This window comes from Equus caballus, chromosome 9 (assembly GCF_041296265.1).
Source record: "Equus caballus isolate H_3958 breed thoroughbred chromosome 9, TB-T2T, whole genome shotgun sequence".
Taxonomy (NCBI): Eukaryota; Metazoa; Chordata; class Mammalia; order Perissodactyla; family Equidae; genus Equus; species Equus caballus.
The window spans coordinates 15,233,400-15,253,139 of NC_091692.1; the positions used below are offsets into that span (position 1 = coordinate 15,233,400).

At 37.1% G+C, this 19,740-nt stretch overlaps 1 protein-coding gene across 2 annotated transcripts in view; it reads left to right on the top strand.

Moving 5' to 3' along the window:
- LACTB2 (lactamase beta 2) overlaps positions 1-19,740 on the top strand; it is a 36,462-nt gene that overhangs the window by 3,669 nt on the left and 13,053 nt on the right. For both annotated transcript variants that reach the window (XM_023648479.2, XM_023648480.2), the window contains exons 2-5: positions 5,128-5,291; positions 10,667-10,793; positions 17,160-17,338; positions 19,250-19,398. In XM_023648479.2, the coding sequence (XP_023504247.1) occupies positions 5,128-5,291; positions 10,667-10,793; positions 17,160-17,338; positions 19,250-19,398 (619 nt within the window). The remainder of the gene's footprint in view (positions 1-5,127; positions 5,292-10,666; positions 10,794-17,159; positions 17,339-19,249; positions 19,399-19,740) is intronic.

The following is a 19,740-nucleotide window of genomic DNA, read 5'->3' on the forward strand; positions in this document are numbered from 1 at the left end:
TCCACATTCCTCCCCTGCCTAAGAACCTCTAAAGACTGCAATTTTAACCTTTACTATAAAATTGTAAATATCTTGAGGGCAAATATACTATTTCCTATTGATAGGAAAAGTGCAGTAGAGTTAAGACTCTGGACTCTGATTACGTAGCTCCTAACCCTGGCTTGTGACTTTGGAGAAGACAGTTGATTCTCTAAGCTTCAGATTCCTTATCTATACAATGAGGGTTGTATAGTACCTATGTCATAAGGATGGTATAAAGATTCATTGAAATTTAAGTGAAAAGTCATATCAAAAGCACTTAAATTGCAGCATGTGGAAAGCATACAATAATGTTAGCTGTTATTTTTGTCACTTCTTCCCTCATAGCAGCCAGACAATTCTGGGTTCATAGTAGGTGCCCAGAAAATAGTTAATGATTTTGTAAGAGTGATAGGACATTGACAGAGGCTATTTAATAGCTTTCTTGATATAAAATACCTAAAAGAGGAAGTTGATTCCACTAATTTCCAGCAATTGAAGAATTTTTTTCTCCATTCACGTAGCAGATTGTTACTGTGTGCCAGGCAGTGTGGTCTAGTGGTTAAATCTGTTACAGACCTGTACAGATTGTTCTGCACTCTTCTCTTGCCCCCTTTATTAGCATAACTTGCATTTGCAAAATGACCTCCTGAGATGGGATATTGTCTGTGGCCATGAGCAGCAAAGTCAGCCAGCCCACATAGAGATGACACTGTCTAATCCTTTGCGATAACTACTCCCAAACGTCATTGATGGAACTGCTATTTGTTAAGGAGGAAACTGAGAACATTTTTTTCTAATTTACAGCTGAAGTTTTCTTTATGCACATGAAGGATGATCTAGGGGCTTGCCTGAGCAGTCCCTTCCACCAGAGGCAGTGTGTCTTCAATAGAGAAGTCACTAGACCTTGTATCTGAATATCTGGTGCTTCCTAGCACTGCCTTTTCCTGGAGCTTGGAGCAAATCAGTTAGCCTTTCCCAAGGCTAGTTTCCTCTTCCATAAAATAAAATAATAAAAAGTAATAATACCTCCCTAGAGTTGCTCTGAGGGTCAAAGAGATAAGAAATACGAAAGCGCCAAGTGTTACTTTAAATTGCTATGTCAGTCAATGTAAGATGTTATCAGTGTGACTGTTTTTTCCCTAATGCTTGATAAAAACTTAATTTTTAAGTTTTATAGCATCTAGACACTTCTCCTCTGTTCTGAATAGATTGTGTTTATTCCAGGACTTGTGAAAGTCCTATTTTCCTCACTTTGAAAGTCCTTACTTTGCCAATACCAATTTTGTTAGACCAGATCGGCACCCTTAGGAGACCTAAGAAGGAAGGACCATGAACCACATTCTGTAGGGCCAGAGGTCTGTCACTCACACTTTCACTTGCAAACAGAAAGCATGGTCATTCTAAAAGAATTGTTTTCTTTACTACTAGATTTTATCAAATCTATGTATTAACCCCATTAATTTTGTCATGACTTTTGATCGACTTGATATAATCTGGCCTTTAATTTAAAATAAGGACATTATTACTTAAACTCATTTTTAGATTACAGGACATTTCAAAACAGAGTTCCTTGAGAGGAGGAGGAGGCAAGGATTGAAAAAGGGTAGGGTGTTGGTGGTTTGAAAAAATTTGAGAAGTCTTGTGCTGACACATGGAAGGATTCTTCTCAAGGGCCAGAAGACCTCCAAAATAGTCTTTAAGTGATGCTAATTAAAGGGCAACAAGAATTTGTGGTTAATAAATGCCAGATATCCCCAAATGCGTGGAGGCAGCCAAAATGTAAGATAGTAGGCTAGAGAGTATTGTTGAGAGTATTATAATATTATAGTTTGTGTTTTTTTGTTTGTTTGTGTTTTGTGAGGAAGATTGTCACTGAGCTAACATTTGTGCCAATTTTCCTGTATTTTCTGTGGGACGCCACCACATCGTGGCTTGACAAGTGGTGCTAAGTCCCCACCCAGGATCCAGATCTGTGAACCCCAGGCCACCAAAGCAGAGCATGTGAACATAATGACTACGGCACTGGGCCAGCCCCATAGTTTGTGTATTTTTAATTTTGTATGACTAAATGTGCACAGTGCCAAGCATGGCACAATGTATTGTAGATATAGAAATAAACCGTAAATTCCTAGACTGTACAGTCCGTCTTGCTCAGCTTTTCATCTCATAAGGTATATAGCACAATATCTTGTACCTAGTAGTCATTCATTAGAATTTGAACTAAGTTTATTCAGTATACGTTTATTGAGTACCTATTTTATGCCAGAACTGCTCTAGACAACTGGAGGTTCATCAACAAACAATTAATAGTTAATTCAATTCAAGTAGCTCAGACTTGATTTTATTATCTTCTTTTCTCCTTCCTCCTCTACCAGAATCAGGGGTTCTTAACCTGGGATCTTCTCTGGTCCTCCAAAGGGTATAATTCAGAGAATGTAACCTTAGCTGGAGGAAAAAAAATGACACCTTTATTAACCTCAAACTGAAAATTAACCTTTTGTTCAAGTGTGAACATAAGCAACAAACCATAGTAGTAATTGGCCGTGCCGGAGATTTTTTTTGTCTAATATTTTCATAGTATATTACAGTCATGACAGGTATCTCAAAATAGTATGTATATTCACCACTGTTTAGAAATTAGAGTCATTATAAGATTTGGTGCTGGTCTTGTTACTTCATATGATAATAAGGAAGCACATGTAATACTATATCATAATTTTTTTATTTTGATAACTGTATTTCAATATAATTGGTTTATTTTGTAATCCTATATATTTTATTTTAGGCACTCTAAAACATTGTGCTGAGACTGGCCCATAGGTTTCACCACACTGCCAAAATGGCCCAAGACATAAGAATAGTTAAGAACTCATTACCTAAAGGTGTCCATCAGAGCCAGTCCTGATGGCCTAGTGGTTAAAGTTTGACACGCTCTGCTTCAGCAGCCCGGGTTCAATTTCTGGGCATGGTACCATACCACTTGTCTGTCGGTAGCCATGCTGTGGTGGCAACTCACATAGAAGAACTAGAAGGACTTACAACTAGGATATACAACTATGTACTGGGGCTTTGGGGAGAAAAAAAAAGAGGAAGATTGGCAACAGTTGTTAGCTGAGGGTGAGTCTTCCCCAGCAAAAAAAATGAAAAATGAAAAAAAAGTAAAGTTGTTCATCAAAACCTGCTGAAGTAATTCTCACATCCAAAGAAAATGGGCATTGGAGTTAGAGAGGTGTGGATTCAAATATATCCTCTGCTAGAGTTTGTGACATAGAGCAAGTTAATGTATTAGATGTGTGTCAACTTGTAAGGCCTCAGCTTCCTCCTCTGTACAATGAGAGTAAACTCATAGAATTGTTTTAATAATTAAATAAGATAAAAATAAAGCTACTGCCTTATTTATTCATTCAACAAATACTTATTACCTAGTACCTGTCAGTGTGTAGGCTCTGGCAGAACCAGACAAACAAGATTCCTACACTCATGGGGCTTAAATTTGTGGGATGGGGGAGGGTGTGGAAATAGGCAACAAATAAATAAACATGTAAATACATTGTATCTCAGATGGTAATAAGTACTACGGAGAAAAAGCCAGGGAAGATGGCAGGCAGAGTACTCAAAATTCACCCTGACCCAAACCAAACCCATCTCAAATTTGCTGCCTCCAGTGTTTACAATCTTGATTGACACACCAGTCATCCCACCTAGAAACCTCAGAATCATCAACTCTTTCCTTTCCCTTCCACATCCAGTTGTTAAAAAAAATCGTTTTGATCACACCTCCTAAGTGTTCTTTAAACCATCTCCTCCTCACATTTCCACGGCCAAAGGACTGTATAACTTACCCTTTGGCCTGGTTTCCCTATCTCCAGAGAGGACAGTTGTAACACTGTGTACTTGTGAACTACTCTAGGGAACTAAGATGTAGATAGAAGCCATTGAATCCTAAGGCCACTGCCCTCCCCTTGTGGCTGAAGGTCTTGGGAAAACAAACCATCCAACATAAAAGAGCCATCCAGTTACTTCCTGTCATATTTACCTCATTTTATGTTCTGCAAAATGCTGTCTGTTATCTGTCACTGTTACTGTTATTGTTTGTTTTTACAGCTCCCCTTCCCATCCTCCACTAGAATGTAAACAGGGTTTTTTGTCTTGCAAGAAAGGCACGGCATGTAGTAGATAATTCATAAACAGTTACTGATAAATTAACAAATGAACGAGTGACTCAGACTTTTCATCAGGCTAATCTCCCCCCTGCCTGCATTAGAGAGGAGTTACTGTGAAACCACCTGAAGTCAGATGTTTCTGAACTGGTCCTTGAGGACGAAAACGTCACCCTTCATTTCTTTAGTTCAGGAAAACGTCATAGAGAAAGACCATCGTCCCATAAGATGTTGAGGAAGGGCAGACAAAATATAAGGAAGGTTCAGAAGTGCAAGCAGAGAAATATAACTAACAGGGTTGTCTCAGTGAAGGAAGCAAGCCCCTCAGACATTGCCCCGTGCCTCCCTGCTGCCCTCATTTCCGTGTGTAAAGGGCAGTGGAAGACGTCAGTGGGAGGTGGTATATGTAGTGCAGAAGACTGGGTTTCTTTAGGGATGCCCGTGAATTAAATCTTTCATATCTATGAGACCTTTGAGGGTGTTGTAGAAGATCTCAAAGGCAGAGTGAATAAAAGGACATATTCTGGCACCAGAATACCTGGGTTTGAATGCTGGTTCTGCCACTTATTTGCAGAGTAAGCTGGGGCAAGTTACTTAATTTCTGGATATAGTAATGAAATACATACCTTAAATAGTTATTAGGGGGGATATGATTGTCTAAATATCTAAGATCCTTGAAACAGTGCCATATTTAAGTGCTATATAAGGGTGCAGTATTAATTTTATTCCTTGTTCAGACTTACACTTAGCCATAAATTTTTTCAAAGAACTTTCTTAAGGAGATTACTATGATTAAGCTGAAGTAACATATAGCTGGTTGTCAAGCATGTTAAAAGCAAAGCAATATATGCAGTTTCTTAAATGTAATGTAAATTATCTATGTGAGAAATATGCTAATATTAACTCTGTGTTCCAATTGTGTGATTATCTTCCATTTACTTTACAGGAGAATCCTCATTGACACTGGAGAACCTGCAGTTCCAGAATATATCAGCTGTTTAAAGCAGGCTCTGACTGAATTTAACACAGCAATCCAGGAAATCATAGTGACTCATTGGCACCGTGATCATACTGGAGGCATAAGAGATATCTGTAAAAGCATCAGTAATGGTAAAGAGAAAACTGCCGTTAATCTCATTGAGGAAAACTATGTTTTCAGAATAATTTATTTCAGTTACAGAGCTAAGTAAGCTAGTAAACCATTTACTGAATGAATACCTTATATTTAAATTGTACTTTTTGCAATTAATATAACTTGAATACTGTTCCCAATTTTAACAAAGGAGGAAAGGAAAAGTTCTGTTTTCTATTTCAAATCTTTTTCCTCTTATTTTTCCCCTTTGCCCAGTGATAAAGGTCAGTTTTAATTTAGTCTGTGTGACAGTTACTACTTCAGATTTAATAGTAACTAACTAATGTTGAGCATTTACATGGGCCAGGCACCGTGCTGAACACCTTATGCGTGGATACTGTGAGGTAGGTGCTAACGTCCACATTCTAAACATGATCTCAGGTCTTCCATAACTTTAAGGCAATTACTGTGATGGACTGAAATACTGGTGAAAGATCATTGTGGTGATACTTTTCTGTCCCTGAAACCTATTCAGTACCAACACTTGACCATTCTCTCCTTATTCCCTTATCCTACCATCACATGGATTCATTCCTTCCTTCCTTCCTTCCTTCCTTTAACAAATACTCAAATGACCACTATATCCAGGCACTGTTCTTGACACAAGTGATATATAGTGAGCAAAACAAAGACTCTGCTCTCATGGAGCTTTCATTCTATTAGGGAAGGTAAATGGTAAATAAATAATAGATCAGGTGGTGATTGGTTCTTTGAAGAAAAATGAAGCTAAGGGAAGAAAAGGAAGAGAGAATAAAGTAGAGGAGGGCAGTGTCTGTTATATTTAAGGTGGACAGGGAGAGGGAATAAGCTATATGGGTATCTGAGAGGAGGGCACACCGGGCAGAGGGCATTGCAGGACCCATTACTGGAATGGGGGTATGCTTGGCATGCTCAAGGCACGTGAAAGACAAGGAGGTCAAGAATGTTCATGCAGAGGGCCTGCCCCGTGCCCAAGTGCTCCACTTCAGCGGCCCAGGGTTTCTCCGGTTGGGATCCTGGGTGCGGACATGGCACCGCTCATCAGGCCACACTGAGGCAGCATCCCACATGCCACAACAAGAAGGACCCACAACTAAAATATACAACTATGTACTCGGGGGGATTTGGGGAGAAAAAGCAGGGAAAAAAAAGAAATTGGCAACAGTTGTCAGGTGCCAATCTTTAAAAAACAAATGAATGTTCTTTCACAAAAGGAATGCACGTATGCATTCAACAAATATTTTTAAGTATTTCTTTTTAGGCCTTGAGACTACAATTGGGACACCCAGATATTCTCAGCTATAGCACTCAATGTCACCAGGCTGTCCGTTGTAAAAAACCATCTAACCTAACTTTCTTACCCTCTGACCTCCTTTCTTCCAACCGAGGGGACTGTGCAAGTCATTGTCTCCCAGTCTCACTTCTCATCATTCTTTCTCTTGTCTATCTACTCATTAAATTTTGTGAAAAAACTATGCTGAGGGTTATAATTAGCTTTGGTCAACTCTTTTAACATGAGGGTCAGTTTGAAAAACTTAAATGTTTATGGCCCACTTTTTCTCCTTCATAAATCAACTTTATTGAGCTTGAATTTACATACATAAAATGTACCCATTTTAAGTGTATAGTTTGGTAAACACCTATGTGAGCACTCCAGTCAAGATAAAGAGGGGCCAGCCCGGTGGCTGAGTGGTTAAAGTTCTGCACTCCAGTGGCCTAGGTTTGTGGGTTGGGATCCTGGGTGCGGACCTACCACTCATCAGCCGGGCTGTGGCGGCATCCCACATACAAACAGAGGAAGACTGGCACAGATGTTAGCTCAGGGCTAATCTTCCTCAAGCAAAAAAAGAGGAGGATTGGCAACGGATGTTAGCTCAGAGTGAATCTTCCTCACCAAAAAAAATTCACAAAAAGCAAAAAAGATAAAGAACACTCCCACTGCCCCAAAAAGAAGTCTGGTCATGCCACTCTACAGTGATTTCCCCTCCGCCTCCAGCAACCACTGGTCTGCTTTATTTCACTGTAGATTAGTTTTGCCTGTTCTGAAATTTCACATAATGGAAGCATACAGAATCACTTTCTGTCTGGCTTCTTTCATACTGGATGTTTTTGAGATTCACTCGTGTTTCGTGTGTCAGTAGTTTGTTCCTTTTTATTGCCAAGTAGTAATCCATGGTAGGAATATACCACAATTTGTTTATCCATTCACCAATTAATGGACATTTGACCCACTTTCTTTAAATTAAAAATCAAAATAGTTTTGAATACTATATAAAATAATGAATATTTGCATCATAGATTACCTATTAAGTTGATTTAAAGAAAATCAAGGAGAAATTTGACACTGCTTTATAGCCGCTAAAATTTTAATATTTTGTTTGAGAAGTGGCTTGTTGTCTTTCTTTCTGAACTGTATTGAAGCTAGACAAGTGCATGCAGACCTTGAGTGGCTCTGCACTAAAATTGTACAGAGGTACCTTTCAGATTCATCTCCCAAAAGCTCTATGTATTTCTTCACTCTCTAAATCCTTAATCACTAGCATTCTTGTTCCATTTTGTTATTTTATTGTTTTCTTTTGTTCCACATTGCTTTACTATTCTGTTCAATCATTAGTATGGAGAAGTTTTTCAACTGCTTTTCAACGCTAAACAACCTGTGTTTTTACAGGCCACATTGACATTATGAATGCCATTTGTAAGGTTTCTATGGAAATATACGGTAACTCTGAAACAACTTGCTTACAAAATTTTAAAATGCAATCATTGTATAATTTGGGAACTCCTGGTTGCTTACAGGGAGCCAGAATTTTACTAGACATAAGAACTATGTAGCTCCAGGCTGCTTAAGTGTTTTGTTCTGGTTTGTTTTTGAGTAAATCTTATAAAATATATTTTATCTCATAATTATTATTTTGCACCTGAAGTTGGTTCTTGACCACATATCTCACATTCAAATCCTAGAAGTCAAATGTTTGTTTCTGTTATTCAATTAGAATGTGTTTTTATTGGAAAGTATTATACATGAACAATATCACGTTTGTATCAGCTTAAATAATTAGCATTAGCAATGATGTTATAATCCAATATTCAAACCTTAGCAAATGACTGAGGGTTTCCTCCTGTTAAGATAATTATATGATAGAGAGGGCTGCCCAGCGGCATAGCAGTAAGTTCTCACGCCCCTCTTCGGCACTCCAGGGTTCGCAGGTTCGGATCCTGGGCACAGACCTACGCACTGCTTATCAAGCCATGCTGTGGCAGGCGTCCCACATGTAAATTAGAGGAAGATGGGCACAGATGTTAGCTCAGGGCCAGTCTTCCTCAGCAAAAAGAGGAGGATTGGCAATGGATGTTAGCTCAGGGCTAATATTCCTCGGGAAACAAAAATAATGATAATCATATGTCACAGACACAAAGTAGCTAAGTGGTTGCCAGGGACTGAGAGAAGAGAATAGGGAGTGACTACCTTGGGTACACGGTTTCTTTAAGGGGTTTTGAAAATATTTTGAAATTAGGTAGTGGTGATGGTTGTACAATTCTTTGCTGACTAGAGAAACATTGAATTGTACACTTTAAAAGGGTAAGTTTTATAGTATGTGAATTATATCTCAATAAGCTTTTATTAAAAGTAGTAATAATTAATTATTATATGATTGCTTTCAACATGCCCTTCTCCATCCTGCCTGTATAGATTGCTATTATGAATAGGATATGTGTTTTCTTATTTCCACATAATTTTTAAAACTGACACGAACTTATTTTATAGTATAACATTTGCTTTGTAATTTTGAGATGATCGAGAGTTTTTGGAAGGATTGTCTGCCAAAGGTCTCATAACTAGAAATATAGTACCTTCATTTCTTTACTGAAAGACAAAATTATGCAGGTTAAAAATAAAAACAGGCAAGAAAACCTCACCATCTTACTCTATAGTGAAGACAACCTTGTTATGTAATGTCATTTCCCAGACTAGCATATTGTTTTTTTCTTCAGCCTCTAGGGTACAAAATAATGGAGTTTGGGGCTAGAGAGGGAAGGTCCAGTTGCTGTTGTTTTGTTTTATTTTTATTATATTTGCAATATTTCTGTCTTCTTTGTCCTCCGTACTAGCCAGATTTCTATGCCTTGTCAGTTTTTCTCTGAAGGTCTTTTTCTCCCTCCTTATTTCCATTGCTACCACCCTAGCCCTAATATTCATTACCTTCCAGCTGAGTTATTATAGTCATCCCCTCCTGGTCTTTCTGATCTCTCCCCCTGCAGTCTCTGCATCTATAGCGCCATATTGATCGACCTGTTAACACTGGTTCATTTTCTTACTGAAGAGTGGCCACGTATGGTAAAGTTTAAATTCCTTTATTCTGTGAAAGGCACTTTAAGGCCCTCCATGATCTGAGCTCATCTTACCTATCCCACTTTATCTCCACTCTTACTAGCCAGGGTTTGGCGTTAGACAAGTTGGTAGCATTACACTGTTGCACATATGCCATCTCATTCTCCTTTCTTTGCCTTTACTAATGCTACTCTTACCTATAACTCTCCCTATACCTTTTCCCATCCTGTTCATCCTGTAAGTCATACCTCAAGTTCTATAATATTTATGAATCCTTTCCTAATTTTCTCCTGTCTCTAAACTCCTGTTGCTTTTCTTAGCTAAATTGTTTGTTTAATATTCATTAAATGGTACTGAATATAGTTCTTTAATTATCTCCTGTTTGGAAGTTTTATCTTCCTAACTATGACAGTTTTTTTAAGCACTTCGCTGTCATGGTGCTTGTATTCACTATACATAGTATACTGATTACGTAATTGGCACTCAGCTGTTGATTAGTTTTAATTGATTTTCTTTGTGTCAGTGGTAGTATGGGTTAAATTTATTTTAATGGTTTAATTTCTTAGCCCTGGGTTTGGGGCTTCCTTTCAGCTTTCACAGAAGGAACTTTATGCTGTCATCCTTTTATTGTTAACTACTGCCATGACGCCATGACTTCTTTTACTCTCTGTTAGGCACCTAGATAGAGAAAAGTTCCCTGGTTCTGTATTACTGCCCTTCAACACCCATCTTGATATCAAAGCTAGCTAGATTATGAAGAACTACTTTCAAATTTTTGTATAAAATAGGAGTAACTAGAAAAACCTAAGGGCTTTTATATAGATTTAGAGGGGCATGAGAGAGTAAAAAGCCCTTTTGTTGAGATAGAAGAAATAGTTACCATCCCAGAGATAAGCTGCTGTAATTCATGCCATTTTCTATTGTCTCTTAACGTTAATATTTTTTGCAGCCATTCACGTGTTAGCTTTATGAAAGTTGATCTCTTAAAAGGCTGAATTCTCATTTAAAGGGTGACTTAATATGTTTTACATGTTTTGTGCCTAGACACTGTATATTGCATTAAAAAACTGCCACGGAATCCTCATAAAGAAGAAATTATAGGAGATGGAGAGCAGCAATATGTTTATCTGAAAGATGGAGATGTGATTAAGACTGAGGGTGCCACTCTCAGGTAGGCGAATGGCCTTTAGCCAGAGAGGGCAGCAGTGAGGGGAGGGGTCTGTGTACATGTGTTATAAAACGGGGGAAAGGAAGATCTCTGCATATTTGCTTGTTCGAGTGAAGAATGTCCCAGGAAGGATACAAAAGATCTGCTAACGTTGGTTACTCTGGGAAGAGAAAATCAGTTGCTTGAGAAATGGTAAAAGAAAGGCTTTTCACTCTATCCACCCTTTTTTAATTATTTGTTTGAATTATATGATTATCTTTTTTTAATAAATGTAATTTAAATTTAAAAAAATAGATTAGTATTTCCTGCTGAAGTGGTTTAGGGATCTATCCATCAATTAAATTTAGAGCTTTCTCCTGTTCTCACTTCCAAAAGACGAGCCATACCTAAAATAAATACACTTTAGGCCAGACCCATAGTCCCCCGTGACCTGTTTGAGGGATTCAGAAAGGTGTTTCAAACACAGTAATTTTAAAACTGAACTAATTGTGGTTCTCCTCTCTCTCCCACAATCTGTGCTTGCTTTCTGATTTCAGAGCGTCTACTGCTCTCAGTACTTAGGATTTTATTTTTCCTTCCTAGACAGAAGCTGATTCCTCCTCACCTTTATCACCGTCCCTCCCCCACCCACCGCATCTAGCCAGGTTAGTTTTTACCTCAGAAATATTTGTAAGTGCTGTCCCTTTTTCTTCATGTCTGCTACCACTACTTCTTGCTTAATATTCCTGTCTCCCAGCTCTGCCCTTTCTAGTGTACCCTTTGTACCCCATCTCACTTGAAACCCATACCCCCTTGAAAGCTTGAATAACTCTCAGTGCATTAAAGATCATGTTTACTCTCCTTACACAGTCCAGCCCCAAGCCACTGTTCTGGCCTTAGCTCCTCCCACTCCCCTCACAGCCACCATTAGTCGTATCCAGATATTCCTGGGCACCTTACGTGTGCTCCTGCCTTTCCTTATACCTTCCCCTTAGGTTTCTCCTTAAAAGGCAATCAGCTCCTTAGGTTCACAATATTAGTTAATGCCAGTTGTTATAGCAAACCAACCCAGAAATGTATAATGGCTCAAACATGAACTATGTTTATTTCTCAGTAACATAAAAGCCAAAACGTTTCCTGATTAGCACTTGGCCCTCCTGCAAGTCGTGTTTCAGACTCCTTCCATCTTGTGATTCCACCGTCTCAATACTTGGCTTTCAGGGGTGCCGTGCTCACCTCAGTCAGTCCAACAAGTGGATAAAGCATGGAAGGGACTTTGCATGGGAGGTGTTCATGGACCAGGTCTTCTGTTGCATTGGCTGTAAATTCAGTCACATGCCACCCTTGGCTGTGGGGAGGCTTGGAAATATAGTTTAACTTCATGCCCAGGAAAAAGAGGAAACAGATTTGATGATAAGCACAGGCAGATACCAGATTGATCTTCATATCCCCAGTCCCTGGCACATAGAAGGCACTGAATATTTATCCTACATATAGTGAATATCTACAGAGAGGCAAGCAGATGAACAGATGAATGAGAAAAAGAAAGCGAAATAATGGGTTTCTATGCCACCTTTCAGTGTTCCCTTTTTTCCACTCTGCCAGTGATTTACAAAATTTAATTTATAAACCAACTAATTTCTGAGCAACTTTTTTAGGATACTCTTATTGAAAATATGATAGTATCTCATATAATTTGCTCATGATACCAAAGGAAAACAAACATTACTACTTCTTCAGAAAGTATTCTTGACAATGATGAATTTCCCCCATTGCACACCAGCCCTAGGCCAAGTGAATGAAAGGGGTGGTTCATTGGGTCTTCTCTCTCAAAAGTTTGGGAATCCCATTACTGGTTTATCAGTTATCACAGAATCATGGATATTAGACCTATACCTAATTTGTAGATTAAGAATATTTAGCCCTTGGAATTTGACCTCCACCCATCTGCCATGAACAGACCACATATTTTAAGCTTTTTATTGAAGTATGCAAGCAGAAAAGTATGCATACCATCACTGTACAACGTGGTGAATTGTTACACGTGTAGCCAGCAGTCAGATCCCAAAACAACAATATCAGTGCCCCGAGGCCTCCCCGGGTGCATCCTGTCACTGGCCCCACCTTGGCTGAATGCTCTCTTAGATTCAGGGAGTGAATTGACGCCCAGGATCTCAGCCTTATCTGAATTCTGTCTAATTTTTGTTTTACTGCATTCTGATTAAGATAAATTAAGTATGAGAATCTATCTATTTTAAGATTCAGGGGGAAAACTAACACAAAGAATCAAAAACAGACAAACATTTTAAAAATGACAGTAAATCTTTTCTTAAAATAGAAATTCTAGTTATATTTTATTAAATTGTATTATATTTACATTTTATTAAAATATTTACATTTTGTTAAAATATATTTTAATAAATCTGAATAAAACATTTAATTTAGTGATGACCATGGTTTCCAATTTCCATTTTTATAAAGTGGGTAAAACCCTATAGTTTTAAATATTAAGGAGAGACTCATTGTTAAGTATAAGTTCCATGACAGAAGGTTAAAATCTACTTCAGTCCCCAAGTATTTGATGTCCAGTTGATCTTGTCTACTTGCCAATTTTGAAAAAAACAAAATACAATAGAGAGAGAGATAATACCCACCTAGAACCCTTTGGTAAAAAGTAGAAATTAGCAAGGTTTTTCAGTAAGGATTTGATTCTGTACATAACTTTCAGGACTTTTCTAGTGAACCAAGTTTCTGGAAGAAAAGTCAGTCTGACAGCTTTTGTTGACTATTCTGAATTTTCTAAGACAGCCATCCTTAAAAAGTCTCCTCTATTAAGAGGTGGCAGAGCTCAATAAATGTTCTACCTGATGAATGGGAAGGCCACAGCAACAGGTCCTCACATCTTTAGCGAAGCACCTCTGATGTCGTTTCCTGTTCTCCTCCTGCCTACGTGAAGTGAATTTTAACACAGTTTTTATGAAAATTAAAGCATTAGCCACCCAGGTGACTGGAGAATTAGAATTTCTGATCCCCTCATTTAAGAAATCTTATTCCCTTTAGCCTAGAAAATATCAAAGAAAACCGTTACTGAGTTCTAGCATGGGGAGTGGGAGGGGAATGATAAAGGAGACATTGTGAGCAAAGGGACGGATAAGACAGCTTGCAGACTCTGAAAAAGAGTGGTTCTCCAAATGAGTTTCTGTAGGTTAAGAAAAAAGACGTTCTGTTTTGTAATGCATTTGTAAAGTGGTTCTGTTTGTAAATGATTCTGTGTGTGACCCTTCATAAGACTGTCCATAAGATAAGATACATCCCCACATCCATGTGTTCTTATAGTTGCTGGAAAAGACCTCCTGGAATTATTTTCATATAACATTGAATACTTTGATTAACAGGTCACAGCGTGTTTAATCAAACAAAAGAGATGATTTCTAACATTAGCATCTCACTATTGGTGCAACCATAATATAGTGAGTGTTTGCAGTAGATAAAGCGTACACTTGGAAACCATAAAAGCATAATAGTTCTTAATGTCAGGTCTTTTTTTTTTTTTTTTTTAAAGATTTTATTTTTTTTCCCTTTTTCTCCCCAAAGCCCCCCGGTACATAGTTGTATATTCTTTGTTGTGGGTCCTTCTAGTTGTGGCATGTGGAACGCTGCATCAGTGTGGTTTGATGAGCAGTGCCATGTCCGTGCCCAGGATTCGAACCAACGAAACACTGGGCCGCCTGCAGCGGAGTGCATGAACTTAACCACTCGGCCACGGGGCCAGCCCCATTAATGTCAGTTCTTAATGCTTCTCAAAAATAGTTGCTCCTGTTACACTAGTATCTTATCTTTTTGTACCTTACATCTATTACATTTTTAGCAGATTTTTTAAAAAGGCTTTATAGTTTCAATATTCAGTGTTAAGGATTTGATTGGTTTTTATTTCTTTTGACAAAGGAGAAACTCTTCTAAGTTATAGTCATTTCAGTCGTCTTAAACAGTGTTATTTAAGAGTTGAATTTCGTCAAATATCTTTGCAGTGTCTAGAGAGATGATCTTACTAGTTCTCTCCATAACCTTATTATTATTTTCAGGGATCTTATAATATTGAATCACACTTTCATTTTTTGAATAAACTTTATTTGGTCATGATATTATTATTTTGAAATATGCTCCTGGATTCTATTTGTTAATATTTTAGTTAAGATTCTTATAACAGTATTCATTAGTGAAATTAGGTAGTAGTTTTCATTCTGTGCAACCTTTGTTAGGTTTGAGATTCATAAATTTTCCTTCTTTTTCTAGGCTCTGGGATAGGTTGAGGAGTAGTGAAATTACCTGACCTTTAAATGTTTGGTAGAATTGTCTTGTGAAAATACTGAGCCCTTAGTTGCTAATGACAATTACACATCTTTTTCGTGGAGCTCCATTGTTGCATATTAGTAATATAGTCCTGTGAGTTAAGCTTAATGCAAATAACTTTAAGCTTATTTCTGTGTACTTGTTTTTGTGGTTTTAGCATCAGTTGATGATACTTGCTTTAATCAATTAATATATTAAAGGTGCCAAATTGTGCTATTTTCCTTCTATTATGTCTTCCACTTTCTTTTTTTTCTTTATTTGCTGACACTCTTCTTAAAGAAGAGATTTCCCCCATCCTTCTTTTCTGAGACTTAGGATTTTTTGTGCTTCAGTGCGTCTTTGTCCTTTTGACATAGCCCCATTAATCTTGATCATTTCCTTGCTATCTGATACGGGGTGTCTCAATACCGCATTCTACCTCCCCTGCCTCAGGCCTGGAGCCAGCCACATCTGTAAGAAGCCCTGGTTTCTTTGAGTGGGAATCAATATTTAGAAAGAAAGAACTGAGTGTGAAATACGCTCACAGGATACTCTGGGTGTGAGTATCATTATTCCTGGGCCTTTTTATAGACGGAGCCAGAAAAAAAATAAAATGATGAGTTAGTAATGATTCCTCGATTCAGTTAACAAACAACCCAAAACCATAATTCCCTTATTCCATATATATTTTTTCCTTATCCCACAGTGAAAACCTTGGTTAGTGACATCAGTTTATTTACTTGTTTATACTGTTGAACAGCAAACACAAGATAGTTTCAGAAACACAATAGCCAATAACACTGCCAACAATAAACCTCTTAAAGTTCAAGATATCTTTGCAATTCTTTTGATCTTAAGATATATTCTGTTAAGGATGTACAGTCTTGTACTATATTTAAAAGTTACTTCAATTAGTTCATTTTTTACTATGGCTATGTTATCTATCTAACGTACGGTAAGATTCACTGCATTCTGTTTTCAAGGTTAAGGTTTTCTTTCATCTTTTTATTTAATTTTAGGTTTAGAATATATAAAATATTTATATAGCTTAAAAGTTAAAACTAGTCGAAAAGTTCTAATCAGGGAAGTCTTGCTTGCACCTCTGTTCCCTACACCCCATCTGCCTACCCCCTGTAGGCAGCTATATTTGTTTGTTTTTGATTTAGTCTTCATGACTTGCTTTGTGCAAAAATAAGGAAATATATACATATAGGTTTTATTTTCTCATATTTCTATACCAAAGAGCATACTATAAACACTCTTTTGTGCTTTGCTTTTTATCGCTTGACAGGATATCCTGCAAATTACTCCATATCAGTTCATGGAGATCTTCCTCATTCTTTTTAATGGCTGCATAGTATTCCATGTGGCATATACTGTAACTTATCCATAGTACCCTATGGATGGGCATCTGGGTTGTTCCTAATATTTTGTTATTACAAATAATGTAATGAATAATTTGTACATAATTTTTGTATTTGTGAAGGTGTATTTTCAGGGTAAATTTCTAGCAGTGGGATTGATAGGCAAAAGGGTTTAATGCATATGTAATTTTTCTAGAAAATTCCAAATTCATCTCCATATAGACTGTACCAGTTTGTTCTCCCACCAGCAACATATATAAGTGCTTTTTCCTCATAATCTTGCCATAAAGTATATTGTAAATATATATATATATGCAAATAAAAATGGAAAATGTATATTTTTAAATAATAAAAACACTACCTCTGTGTAGTGGAATGATTCGTGATTTTTATCTCCTTTAAGTACTTTCCTTTTCTGCTTTCCAAATTTGTAATCAGTGCTTATTACTTACTAAATAATAAAAAAGATGGGAAAAGTATTGAGTTTGTACTTCAGCATGAGTAATTTGATTTAGTTAAAGGAAAGAGTTTTCTGATTATAATATTCAGTGGGCCACAAGAAAAAGAGGAGCTTTTTAACTCGTTGACATCATTTATTTGTGTCTTGTCCAGAGATACGGAGAGAGAATAATTAACTTCTCATAGTTTCTTCTAAGCCTAAGAGTTCATAGTTGTCACTATTTCTTCTTTCAACCAGAGTTATATACACACCTGGCCACACTGATGATCACATGGCTTTACTTTTAGAAGAGGAAAATGCTGTCTTTTCTGGAGATTGCATCCTAGGGGAAGGAACAACTGTATTTGAAGACCTCTATGATTATATGAACTCCCTAAGAGAGTTATTGAAAATCAAAGCTGATATTATATATCCAGGTGGGTAATTTTTTACTAGCAAAAACCATTTGTGTCACATAATGAGGAAGATTCATTTTGGTTTGTCTGTGTGTGAGTTCTTTCTGTTTTCAGTTTTGAAGAGATACATATGAACAGCTTCTTTAAATTATACTGGTAAGTCTTGTCCAGCCATGCAATTAAAAAGAAGGCCAAGAGTTATATTAATAACCTTTATAAAGATATGAGGGTTATTTTTTAACATCTACATAGGTATCAATGGAACTGTTAAACAAAGGAAATAAAGTTATATTGGAACAGGAAAATTTTTTCATTCCATAAGCTATCTTCAGTTTTGTTAACTTGATTTACATTGTGGACCACATTTTAGCCCTGTAACCTTGGGTAACTTTTGACCTGTGAGCTTTAGTTTTTTAACTCACACTATTGAACTATCAGTAGCTTCCATATCAACTGTAAAACCGTATATTTATTTTGATTCTCTAGAAAAAGAAACCTGTTGTTATCACTGCACTGCTCTACAATGTGAATCTACCCTCCATCTTAAAAGCCAAGAAAGACACAGGACCCAGCAAGAGGGCCCAGAAGGAAAAAGAGACTGGGTTACCTAATGTTTTAAGTCCTTCTAACTCGTTCCTAACCAAAAAGATATGAAAAGATCTGTAAATACAGTGTGTTCAATACCCTTATATTCTCTCATGAGTTTCTCCTGCTGAGGAGACAGGAAACATACCGTGGAGCTGGGCATTCGGATTAATATTATGACATAAAAGGACTGGAAGTTGACAGCTATTTTTAAAGAGGAGAGAGTAGACGTTTGATGCACTCACATTCAAGCAAAGCTAATGAGAGGCTTCCTAGGAAAGGCTCTTAGAGTCTTTGCTTTAATGAATCGGTGTACTAGCTTATTAGCACAGCAGGAGTTTATATGTAAATTATGTTCTGTAGTCATAGCTACCGTCCATTAAAGCCTGCTACCTGCCAAGCTCTGTGCAGGGACCTTTGCAGCTGTCGCCCTCCCAAAAACCCAGTGAAGTAGGTAGCGGTGTCCTCATTGCACAGCTGAAGAAACAATCTCAGAGATTGAGAGACTTCCATGGCCACATAACTAGTAAGTCAGAGTGGATATTCTAACCAAAGCCCATGTTCTTTACGTGATAATAGGTCAGCCTGCTTCTGGCTATTTTAAACCTCCCTCTTGCAGACTTGTGTACTATATTAATTTGCACTGTCTTAAAGAGCAAGTAAATTTCAGTACAACTTTAGGTTGGCAACATTTCTGAATTCCTGGCCTATATACATAAGATTCTTCAAGTTCTACTGTGGTTCTTATGGACTTTTAATAGCTCTTGGTCACTTGCATGAAGCTACTTTTTACATTCCCCTTTTCCATCTTTTATAAGTGTAGTATAGTGGTGAAGAGCATAGACTAGTTAGAAGCTCCTGAGTCAGAACTCCAGCTCCCCCCGCTTTAGCTGCGTAACTGTGGGCGGGCTGTTTACCTCCCTGCGCCTCAACTGCTGCTATAGAAAGAAATAATAAGAGTACCTACCTCACAGGATTCTTGTAAGAATGATGTATATTAAGCATTTAGAGCAGTGCCTGGCAAATAATGAGCACTGTGTAAATATTACCTATCGTTACTGTTTTCATTGCTATATTTTTGTTGTTAAATTTTTATTTTATATTTTGTAATGTACCCAATAACCTTTTATATAGGTTTTATTTTACATAATTCTCTAATGTTGGCATTGTACATAATTTTTCAATCTTTTATACCTGTATAGTAATCAAATAATTCATATTGGTTGTGTATTTATTATGCTTTTTCAATACAACGTATGAATTATTTTTAAATAGAGTAAATTAACTTCATTTGTGCTTAATATGTTTTATCTAGTTGAAATAATTTTCATAATTATTCTAATTCAGGACATGGCCCAGTAATCCATAATGCTGAAGCTAAAATTCTACAATACATTTCTCACAGAAATATGCGAGAACAGCAAATTCTTACGATATTTAGTGAGAACTTTCAAGAATCATTTACAGCAATGGAGCTTGTAAAAATTATTTACAAGGTAATTTTTATCTTATTTGTACATAGCCACAATTTTATTAGAATAATCTTTTAATAGACTATAGATATGGTAAACTTATCACATCCCAGAACAGAATAACTCTGTTAATTTTATAGGTAACGCCACTTGTATAGATTTCAGACCAGGAATCTCCACTTTCTAGAACACAGAAGTTAGACAAACAAAAACTGTCCTGGAGAACAAAAATAACCATTCTGAGCCATGACTGAACCTTATATACTTCATTCTGTAGTCGAGACTGTTATGAACAGCCTGGTGATTGTTTTGCAATGATCTACGTATTATTCCAACCATCTTGATTATCAGATGTCCTAGCCTGTA